The sequence below is a fragment of the Pelodiscus sinensis genome, chromosome 22, assembly GCF_049634645.1.
Source record: "Pelodiscus sinensis isolate JC-2024 chromosome 22, ASM4963464v1, whole genome shotgun sequence".
NCBI lineage: Eukaryota > Metazoa > Chordata > Testudines > Trionychidae > Pelodiscus > Pelodiscus sinensis.
In genome coordinates this window covers 221,723-233,197 of record NC_134732.1, presented here as the reverse complement: position 1 = coordinate 233,197, position 11,475 = coordinate 221,723, and the positions used below count along the sequence as shown (strand labels likewise).

General features: G+C 51.0%; 1 protein-coding gene across 4 annotated transcripts in view; it reads left to right on the top strand.

Annotated features, from left to right (window-relative positions):
• The first annotated feature begins 99 nt into the window (after positions 1 to 99).
• Positions 100 to 11,475, top strand: part of MAMDC4 (MAM domain containing 4) — a 48,083-nt gene continuing 36,707 nt past the window's right edge. The window contains exons 1-2 of one of the 4 annotated variants that reach the window (XM_075905725.1): positions 100 to 2,077; positions 3,844 to 9,735. In XM_075905725.1, coding sequence (XP_075761840.1) covers positions 9,696 to 9,735 — 40 coding nt within the window. In that variant the 5' untranslated portion in view covers positions 100 to 2,077; positions 3,844 to 9,695. Of the gene's footprint in view, positions 2,078 to 3,008; positions 9,736 to 11,475 lie in introns of those variants that run through there. The other 3 variants (XM_075905726.1, XM_075905728.1, XM_075905727.1) reach the window with 3 other exon arrangements.

Genomic DNA, 11,475 nt, shown 5'->3' with positions numbered 1-11,475 from the left:
TGAAGAGATTTGTGCCTGCCTGTTCTGTGTGCATGACTGCCTCACTTTCCAGCCCAGCCAGCTGTTCCCATAGGGCCTCCTCTCTGAGATTGTGCCCAGCCATGCTCCATATTTGACTTGGATCAGATCCTTCATATTAAGACTGTGCATAGAGGCTGCTATTTCAGGACAAATCTGGGGATTTAAGCCTCAAAGCTGCAGATGCAGAGAATTCTGTTGCCTTTCCAAAATAAGAGGCAGCAGTTATAGCCCCAAATGGGGAAGGGAGCAGAGATGCAGGGATCTTTGTGTCCTAAACTCGAGCATAGAAAAACAGAGGGGAAATGCAGAGCTGTCCCATCCATAGGACAGTTTGGGGTGGCTGCCTCAACAGTCATATGGACAGGGGCCACAGGGGCCATGGTGGCCTGGGGGATTACCTGGGAGGCTGGTACAGAGTGATAGTGGGACTTGTCCCACTACCCCTCTTTCCTCTCTTCCCCCCCACCCCCCACTGTGGTGGTGGGAGCTGGAACAACCCAGCAGCCCACTGCACTCCACCATCCTCTTCCAGCCTGCAGCGCTCTACTTCACCGCAGCAGTGACAAGTGGAGCACCCAGCCTGCTTTGTCCTCCAAGCAATGCAGGGCTCAGGGGAGCAGGCTGGGGTACTCTGAATGCTGCTGTTCTCCTGCCCCAGATAACACCCTAGGTTGTGTAGCTTAGGGTAGGAGACTTCAGGGAAGAGATGCAATGGGAGTGGGAGGGGACAGAGCTTGGCAACTCCCCATCCCTCCCGGGCCCTGTACCCCTTAGGGATTGCCCTGGGGAGATGGAGCTAGGCTTGCAAAGAGCATGTCTTAAGGGATCAGTTGAGAATAGTCTGAGTCACCACCAGAAGTTACAGAGTGGCAGGAGTTGCTAAGGCAGGTGGGGAGGGCTCATTTGCCCAAGGTAGTACCCTGGGTGATCTCTGGAAAGGATGTGGCCCAAGGAGTGAGCTAGATACAGAAGAAGAGCAAGTTGTGAACTGTCAGAGGTTTTGCAGGATCAAGACCTAGCAGAGGAGCCCCCATGCCTGCTACTAGGAGGAGAAAAGAATGCAGCAAGAAAAAATCCTTAGACTTCTAAGGCCAAACTGGAGCATTTTGATGATCTAGTCCAGTCCACAGAACATTGTCCAGAGAACCTCTCTGTGATCTCTGTATGATACCACAACTTCTGGTAGAGCTAGTGCAGAATTCTCATCTGTCCACTTGTGGTGAGTCACTTGAAATCTTCTAAACACATCTCTAGGTAAGTTGTTTCAATGCTTAATTCCCCTCACTGCTTCTTTAAACCCAAAAAAGTTACATCCTGTTTCAGGTCTGAAATGTCTAACTTCAGCTTTCAGTCATTGGCTCTTGTTCACTAAAATCAGTGATGTGCCCTGACAGCCAGAGTGAGGTAGCCCTTGGATACAGCATAGTGTGGCTTAACAGCTAAAGTCAGTGTAGCAGCCTTTTGGTGGAAGAGAGCATGGTCTAGCAGCCAGCGCTAAGAGGGGTGTCTGGTGACCCACGGATGAGGACCCAGACCCCATCTCACTGCACTGGGCTCCAACCTAGGGCCTGGAGAGTGGCAGATCAGGCTGAGATCATCTGGGTAGGAGATGCCACTTGCTCACCCTTCCTAGGTCATGTCCTACTGTACTCAGTGGTGTGGCAATCCACGGATCTCCAGGTTCCGCCGTACAGGTTATTCCCTGGTGTTCCACCAGCAGTGGAAGCTTATTTTAGTTCTTTGGGTGGGGAAGAGAGGAGTCTCCAGCATCCAACAACGGAATCTGTGGCTGGTTCTCAACTAAAGCCTCTACCACTGGTCCTTCATCTCCAGCATCTACCCCAGATTGAACCAAGTTGCTTCCTTTTATGCTGGCCCAGCACTGTTAGCATGCCCAGTAGGGTGTGGGCTGGAGGTGCTGGGTCTGGACTGGAGGGAGTAGAGGATTTGGGTGCTTGCCAGGTGCAGCTCCCATGTGGCTCAGTGCCACCCTATTTTTGCAGGCACTGCGATGGAGTGGCATGGGCAGTTGGAATGGCAGGGGTGGAGCCTGCAAGTGAGTGCATGCAGAGCTGCTTTCCTGACCCTGCCAGGCAGAGCTCACCCACTTACCTTGATCCAGCCTGTGAGGCTCAGGGCTCCCCCTCCCTGCAGCGGGGACCAAGTGTTGGCTCTCCCACCGCATGGGGTGAGGGTGCACCAAGTTTCATGGGCTCTATCAGTGCAAGCTGTGGCCATAGGTTCCCCATCTCTGGGCTTAGAGGGTGCTTGGTCTTGCTGTGAGGGCAGGGGACTGGACTTAACCTCTTGAGGTTCCTTCCAGTTCTAGGGTTCCAATGAGCAGCAGCAGCAGGATCTCATGCTCTGCTGATTACAGGGCAGTGGGGCTGTCGGGGGATAGGTGCAGAGAAGGGATCAGGGTAGAATGACAACTGTATCCATCAGCTCTCTGCATTAGCCACTTTGTTTTCCTCTCAGCCTTTTTCCAGCACACGGGAAAGCACAATATGGAGCCTGGCTCCAAGTAGGAGATGTGGTCCAGCTCATTAATTTAGGAGCTGCCCACGCAGTCAGTGCTGAGCTACCAGGGACCCACTGCTAAGTCATGCCTGGCATACTAGCTGTGCTCTGACCACTAGGCTGTGTATGCACGCTGGCTGGCCTCACCACTGGGCTCCAGAGCCACTGTCATCATATATATATAGTAGCCCAATGTCTGTGACTCTGAAGTGCTGACTGTTCCCTCTGGGCGGCGCTGTTGCCTGAGTCATGTCCTTCACCTCCTGCTGTGGTGCTCTGCTGACTTCTGCGCTGCTCAGCTGGGCCCCTGCGGGGGAGCAAGTGGCACAAGCACAAAGGTGCTGCATGGGGAGTTCGGGGCCCAAACGGCCGCTTGCTCCCCCACGGCGGCTTGGCTGAGCAGCGCAGAAGTCGGCCAAGGGGGGCAGGGCGGTGATGTATGCTGGCTGTATATTACCTTCACGCCCCCCCTTCGCCTCCTGCCGTGGCGCTTGGCTGACTTCTGCGCCACTCAGCTGGGCTGCTGCGTGGGAGCAAGTGGCACAAGCGGCCGTTTGGGCCCCACGCTCCCCGAGTGAGAGGCAAGGGGGGGCGGAGAGCTTGGGGGGGGGGGGCGAGGTAGGGAGGAAGGACACACACACCCCCCCCCACCCCCGTAGGGCTAATTGGCTAGTTATTTATAATGAGAGGTGAAACCAAGGGAGCCAGCTCCCAGAGTCAGTGCTTAGCGCATGCTCCTGAGCAACACCTCTTCAAACTCCTCCCTCTGCTACAGCCATGTGTGTGGTGTAGGCGAGGCTGGCACCTAATGTGTTCCTGCAACAAATGCCTGTAGCTCAGAAGCCCCTGACTTGCACAGTTCACTGGGCAACAGCAGCCCAGACTATGGCCTCTAGTTGTGGGGGAGGGTGTAGGATGCTCTCCTGTCACTGGCTAGTTTAGGACCCTCTGCACCTAGAAAGCTGGCTTTGGCTGACCCTCTGCATCCACTTAAGGCACCCACCTCTTTCCTATTCAGCGTCTAGAGCCTGGTTGCTTAACTAGGACTTCAGAGGTTGGGGCCTGTGACTTTTCGCACCTAATAGTTGGGTGGCATAATGCTCAGCACTGCAAGGCCTAAGTCCCTCTGTACATCTGGGGCAGAATGTTTGGGAAGCTCCTTGCCCCCTTCAATTGCAGCCTGGGGCGGGGGGGGGAGAGAGTGAGCACCATTGGCCTTCCCTGCAGGGAAAATAGGGGCTTATCTGTGGGTAGCAGCCATGGGACTCAGCACTGATTTTTTTTTTTTTTTTGAATGGTCAGGTGGAGCACTGGATGTACCGCAGCCTGCCCTGCATATGTACCTATTCTACAGGCCTCCAAGATGTGGCTCTGAGGCAGGAAATCGCTGCTTAATGTTTCATCGAGACTCCCTCTGTCTCACCCTGAGCACAGATTATTCCTGGGTTTGTACATGTACTGGCAAGAGATCTAGAGGTCCTCTTGGAATAGAGGCAGTGATCTTCCCGCCAAGCACAGGTGCACATGTCCTAAAGGGAAGGTGTAGATATTTAGGTTTTTCTTTTTTTAACCAATGACTACAGGGAGTTCTGGGGCAAAGCACAGGAGTTAGGCACTGCTTGTCTTATTTTATAGCATTCTTATCTTTTAAATGGATTAAAATTGGCTAGCTAATAGGTTTCAAAATGTAATTGTACATGGGAATCATGTTTCCTGTGGGGATCCATTCTTGGACCTATGCTATGCAACATTTTTTTAATCAATGACCTGTAAGAAAACCATCACAATGAAGTGTACAGAGATCCAATTACAGAAGTGGGAAATAATGCAGAGGACAGATCACTGACTCAGAGTGATCTCGATTGGTAAGCTGAACACAATAAACTGTTATAGTGTAATGAAGTGTAAATGGAAGCACTGAGGAACACTGAGTGCAGGCTGCACATTACGTGGGAAGCAGGGACTCTGACAAAGATGGGCTGTGGGGGTAGAAAATCAGTTGAATGTGAGCTTTCAGTTTGATGCAGGGGCCAAATGAGCAAATGTTATCCTGGGAAACATACATGGGAATTGTGAATAGGAGCAGAGACTGATTTTTTTTTTTTAACCTCTGCGCTGCTGCTGCAAGTGCTTTGGCACTGTCCAGTTCTGGTGCAAGAAGGATGTTGGTGATAAATTGGAGAGGCTTCAGAGAAAAGACACAATATTGATTAAAGGCTTAGAAAACCTGGAATGATTGTGGGGCAGGTCTCTGGCCTGTACTGGATTTGGGATCAGACTAGACCATAGTCCCTTCTGGCCATGGGATCGATTTAGTTTGTTTCGATCCAAAGGGCCCACGTGGTACTGACTTAAGTGGGGCTTCAGTCATGTCCCTGGAAATTGTGCCTAGACTTGGTGTTGGTCCCTCTGCACTGCAATGAATTTCAGGCAGGACATATTAGGGTCAAGACTCCCTAGCCGTCACCAGAAATCTCTCCATCAGAGGCACTATCAGGTCACATTTGGCACCTCATGGCTAGAGCCTGCACTTGGCACTCCATTCTCTCTCTGACTCTGCCCCAAGTCATTACCCTCACAGTCTGAACCCCTGCCCATAATTACAACTCCCAGATCCTGAACATCCCTTCCCCAGGTCAGAGTCTCTCCTGCACCCATATCCCTTCCCTGACCCTGCACTCCAATCTCCTGCCTCAGGTCACAAACCCCTCCTTCATCCAAACTTCCTGGCCCCACACTCCCTCCTGCACCTCAATCCCCTACTCTGAGCTCCTTCTGCTCCCAACCTCCATTCCAGATCCCACACCTCCATTAACATGTGGCCTGTGACCATTTACCAAATTCTTGGAGTGGCCCCTATCCAAACTATTGCCCACCCATCCTTTGAATCACCGCAGATGGGCACTTGTTTTGCTTTTCAAAATAAGAATTTTAACGTGGCAGTTTCCCTTTTTGTGCATTAATAAAAGCCTGACAAATGCATCCTGCCAGCAGCTGGTTGGTCAGAATCTCATGGCTGATGCCTCTCGTGCCATTTCAAAGATGCCTACATGATAAACACGGGCCACTTACTGCTACATGCAGCCCTCAGCAGTCAGTGAGCACGGGTTAAGTCCATGTGAACACACATCCTGACCTAAGCTCACGTGTCTGCCCTACCATGCATTGGATACCCACATGCACTCGCTGATTCCACAGTAAACACACATTCCCAGTTCCAGTGCTCAGCTGCTCATGACATACCTCTCCTGTTACCAGCATACATCTGCCTTATTTCAGACCAAAGGTCTGCTAGGAGATAAACAAAGCATCGACTTTATGGGTACACATGTCTGGAGAGAACGTTCAGAGTCTTAACCTTGTTGAGAACAGTCTAAGCAAACAGCGTAAGCAAGACAGCTCCCTCTGTGGTATGTCAAGTTGGCTGGTCAGTTAGGGTGCGTCTAGACAGCACTCTTCTATCGGAATAAGCTATGTAATTTACACTATGTAAATTGTGTAGTTTATTCCGAATCTAAGTCAAAATAAGGCCCTATTCTGACAAATCCCTTAGCCCTTGTGGAACAAGGGTTACAGGGATGCTGGGATAGCGCACCTCCTATTTTGGGAAATAGTGGGCGCTTTTAAAGATGTGGTGTTGTTATTTTGGGATACTTCTGCTATCCTGAAATAGCAATACAGTCTAAACATACGCCTCATTAGTAGCAGTTAGCACTAAGGGTATCTGTTAGTTTTTACTCCTGGGACAATAACACTCAGTTTCTGCTGGAGTGTGCATAGAACGTGGGGCCCTCTAGTAGCCAGTCAGCTGGGGAGTGTAATGAACGGTGGCAGGGGGTACGATAAGTGCTACTCAGGTGATGAGGACAAAGCCAGAGCTCTGATTCAATATGCAGGAGACTTGCCTTTTCTGTGTCCCAGGCCAGCCCCAGTCATGCCATTGGCTTTCTGATAGCTCAGGCATGCACCTACCCTTGCATGCTAGATTCTGATGTTTCAGAGACCCCTGACTTACACCAGCACAGATGAGAGCAGAATCAAACCCTTTGTTTATTACTTGATTGCACCAAGCTACGTCTAGTCTAGTGTTCAAGGACATCTCCTAGGAAGCAGAAGGTATGTACTGCTCTGTATACTAGGACTTGGGTGACAGAACCCTGAGAGGAAGGTGCTGGGAGGAGGGGAAAGAATCCCTGGGGACTGACTGGCTAAGCAGCAGTTCTGCAGAAAAGGACCTGGGGATTAGAGTGCATGAGAAGCTGGAGATGAGTCAACACTGTGCCCTTGTAGCCAAGAAGGCTAGCAGCATACTGGGCTGCATTAATAGGAGCATTGCCAGCAGACTCAGGGAAGTGATTATCCCCCTCTGTTTGGCACTGCTGAGGCCACATCTGGGCTACAACTACACTGCAGGATTTTTGTGCAAGAACTGTTTTGTGCAAGAGTTCATGCACAAAAGGTCTTGTGCAAGAGCGCGTCCACACTGCCATGTGCTTTTGTGCAAGAGCGTCCATGGCAGTGTGGACGCTCTCTTGCGCAAGAAAGCTCTGATGGCCATTTTAGCCGTAGGGGTTTCTTGTGCAAGAAACCCGTTCCTGTCCACACTGCCTTCTTGTGCAAGAGCTCTTGCACAAGAGGCCTTATTCCTCGTGGGGAGAGGAATTACTTTTGCGCAAGATGTCCTCTCTTCTGATGCTTTACTGTAAATTTACTTGCACAAGAACACGAGTGCAGTGTAGACACGCCACAAGTTCTTGTTCAAGAATGGCCATTCTTGCGCAAAAAGCCTGCAGTGTAGACATAGCCCTGGAGTATTGTGTCCAGTTCTGGGTTCCCTGCTGCAGAAAGGATGTGGATGCATTGGAGAGAGTCCAGCAAAGGTTAACAAAAATGATTAGGGGGCTGGATCACATGATTTAGGAGGAGAGGTTGAGGGAACTGGATAAATGTAGTCTATAGAAGACAAGATAAAGGAGAGGTGTGATAGCAGCCTTCAACTATCTGAAGGGGGGTTCAAGAGAGGCTGTTCTTTGTGGTGACAGATGGCAGAACAAGGAACAATGGTCTCAAGTTGCAGTGGGAGGTCTAAATTGGATATTAGGAAAACCTGTTTCACTAGAAGGGTGGTGAAGCACTGGAATGAGTTACCTAGGGAGATGGTGGAATCTTCATCCTTACTGGTTTTAAGGCCAGGCTTGGCAAAGCCCTGGCAGGGATGATTGAGCTGGGGTTTCTCCCAACCTTCTCTGAGTCTATGCTCCATGCCAGCCAAGGGAACTCAAACCTTTGGGAGCAGAAGTTGGGGGTAGCACTCCTGTGAGGTGTTGAGCTATTGCAAAGCCGCCTTCTCAGCCATGTGTTCAGAACCCATCCTGGAGAGCCAGGAGCTATTATTATTAATTAGCAATAGGTACCTAGCTGGATCACTACTTCCAGCAAGCAAGACAGACCCTGGTTCCACCATGGTGACTCTCTTGCAGGTCAGCCATGAGTGTTTGGGACACTTAAAGCAACATGCCTAAGTCAAATCCAGGGTGGGATGTACTGGCAATCAGTCACCAGCCAAGGGTCAAATATGAGTCTCTGAGCCTGTACTAGCTCTATAAGGCTCTGTGTGCTGGGGCCTATTTGCCTGGAGTGAATTGTAGGTCTACATATTGTTCTGCATCCCTCCCCCTCCTGCTACAGGTATGCAGAGGCCATAACCCAAGAGAACCCTGCATGAGCAAGCACAGTCACTACAGCCCATGCTGGTGATAGTTATAATATAATCCCTAGAGCGTATCTAGTGCTTTTCCTCTGATGTGCTCATAGGAATGCTACAGGAGCCATCAGTAGCATTATTCCCCTTACACTGCAGGGGGAGGCGGGGGGGGACTGAGGCACAGAGAGGGAAAGCAACTTGCTTGAGGCTATGTCTAGACTGCAAGCTTCTTTTAAAAGAAGTTTTTTTCAGAAGAGATCTGAAAAAAAGTCTTTCGAAAGAGAGCGTCCACACACAAACACATAAAAAAAGCGAACTGCTTTTTTGAAAGAGCGTCCAGACTGATTGGGACGCTCTCTCGCATAAAAGGCCACCTGAAACCACTTCAGCCAGGGCTTTAGGTCACCAGTTGCTTCCGAGTGCTAGTGCCAGAGCTTTGCAGAGACACGTGCTTAAATGTGGAACCTCCTGGACAGCTGTTTCTCTGCTTCTGCTGACTTAGGGTTGGGTGGGTCCGGTGAACGCAGGAGGGGGGGCTGGAGCGGGGTCAGGGATGGCAGTGGGAGGGGGCATAGGCATCACTTGAGGAGGGGGCAAGGGCATTGCTTGGGAAGGAGCATGGGCATCACCTGGGGAGCAGGGGCAATGGGCATAGCAGGGAGGGCAGGTAGGTGGTAGGCAGGAGCAGCAACAACAGGCGGGCGTGCCTTCATTTCCCTCATGATCGCACACATTCTATTGCACCGCTGCATGAGCTGGTCCCAGGTGCTGTTCCACCATTCAGTGTCCTCACGGATCTTCTGCGCCGGGATCTGCTGCATGTCGTGCAGGACACTGCCATGCTGCTACATGAGGTTTTCCTGGACCCTGGTGTGCTTTTGGGTGCCCCAGGCTCTGGTGGCTGGCATGGGTGGCATGGCTTGCTCCTCAGTCCGACTGGTCTGACTGTGAAGAACACAAAGGCTATATCTACACTCGCTGCTTCTTGCGTGAGAAATATGCAAATGAGGCTAAGTGTGGAATATCGCCGAGCCTCATTTGCATATCTAATGAACCACCGTTTTTGCAGAAGAGGCTCTTGCGCCAGAAGGAGCTGTCTACACTGCCCCTTCTTGCGCAAGAAAAACCCTCTTGTGCAATGCCGTTATTCCTGAAAATAATCAGTGTAGTGGCATTGCGCAAAAACGGCGGCTCATTAGGTATGCAAATGAGGCTTCACCCTTGAACATCCCTGTATGGTGTCAGCTCCACAGGGAAATTCCTGCTGATAAAGCCTGCTGCCCTGGGCTGATTGCACTGGGATCAAGAGCTCTGCTGCGCCAGGAACAGCTGGGGCCGAAGTCCAGAGTCTGTCAATTCCTTGTGGAGCTGGTTCTAGCATTTGCACTGCAGCACAGCCCCTCCAGCAGTAGGTCAGCTCCTGGCTGCCCACCTGTCCCCAACTCAGGAGATGCCTTTGTGCCTGTTCCTCTTGGCTCTGGTGCTCTCTGGTAAGATCTCTTGGCGGGACGCAGCACTTTGAAGCAGGACATTGCCGGGGCGGGGGGGGGAGGGGGAGCAGCTGTCATTTATTAGTTGAGATTCAACCTCCACATGTAACTTCCCTGAGTTCCGTTCTGGGGGATTGTAGCCTGCCGCCATGCCAGGACTTTAAGGTGACATTTTGCCCTTAAACAAAAAGCTGAAGTCAAATTGGCTTTAATCATGCCACATGGTAGGCTAGATAGTGCCCTTGGACTGAGGTGCTATGGAGTAGAAAGTGCCTTGGATGACTCCACACCAAAGGAGGGAGTGTTTCCTAGTAGTTAGAGCATGAGACTGGTATGCAGTGCTCCTAACTTCTATTCCCATCTTTGCCACTGATTCTCTGGCTGACAGGAAACTGCACAATGATGAAATTCTCCATGAAGGAAAATTCTAAAAATAAATTAAGTTGTTTTGAATTTGACACTTTTCAAGTTTTGTATTTTATTATTATTATTAGCCAATTAGCCCGTCATAAGGTGGGATTTTCAGGTCTCTCCTCCACGTCGGTCTTCTCTCCTGAGTCTCCGGTCTCTCGCTCTGTCTCTCTCCCTCCCTCCCTCTCTCTCCTCCTCCCACTGCCTCCCCCCCAGCTCTCCTCCGCCTCCTGCTTCTCTCTCTGTCTCTCTCTTTCTCTTTTCCTCCCGCTCCTGCCTCTCACTCGGGGGACCGTGGAGCCCAGACGGCCGCTTGTGCCACTTGCTCCCACGCGGCAGCCTGGCTGAGCGGCACAGAAGTCAGCCGAGCACCACAGCGGGAGGCGAAGGGGGGTGGGGCAGTGACGTACACAGCCAGGCCCCGCCCCTGGCCATGTACGTCACCGCCCTGCTCCCCTCCCCCCCACCATGGCGCTCGGCTGACTTCTGCGCCGCTCAGCCGGGCCGCTGCGGGGGAGCAAGTGGCGCACGCGACCGTTTGGGCCCCGCACTGCACAGGCCGCCCAGAGCGAACAGCCAGCATTTTGGCATTACAGACTCTCAGACACTGGGCTACTATAGATATGATTACAGAGGGTGTATTGGCAGAAAAACTGAAACAAAAAGTTATTTCAAACTGAAAAATTGAAGTTTTTCATTCTGGAAATTTCACCTTAATTTAATGCCCAGAAAGATACAGAAACAAATTGGAAAGATTACAAAAACTGGGCCTATTGAGTCTTCAGCAGACTGAGAGAGGGCCTGATAACAGTCCTCAAATATATGAAAGGGTTTTGTGAAGAGACTCGTGATAAAATGTTCTCCAAGGCAGGTTGTGGAACCCCAGTCACTGGAGGCTGGACAAATATGTCTCAAGGCTCGTCTGGGTTTCCTTTGGCCTGTCTCAGTGCAGGAGACTGATTGGATGGTTAGTCCCAGGCCTGCATGTCTGTGACTCTGTGTGAAAAATGGGACATTTCAGCACTGTTAGGACTTTTCAGTTCTCATTTTCTTCCAGGGTGACATTCTAGAGAACTCAGTGAGTGTTTTGATCAGCTCTATTAGCTACATGCCTCTGACAAAGTGGGGTCCAGCCCACATGAGCTGATGCCCAAATAAAATTGTTAGTCTCAGGTGCCATAGGACTCCTTGTTGTATTAGCTACAGTGCCGTAGGAGCCACCCACAATGTAGACCATATTGCCCAGTACTGCATGGCCTCTTGGGCCATATGGCTCTATCAGGGACATTTATTCACCGAGAGTATGTCTATACTTGCCCCTACTTCGAA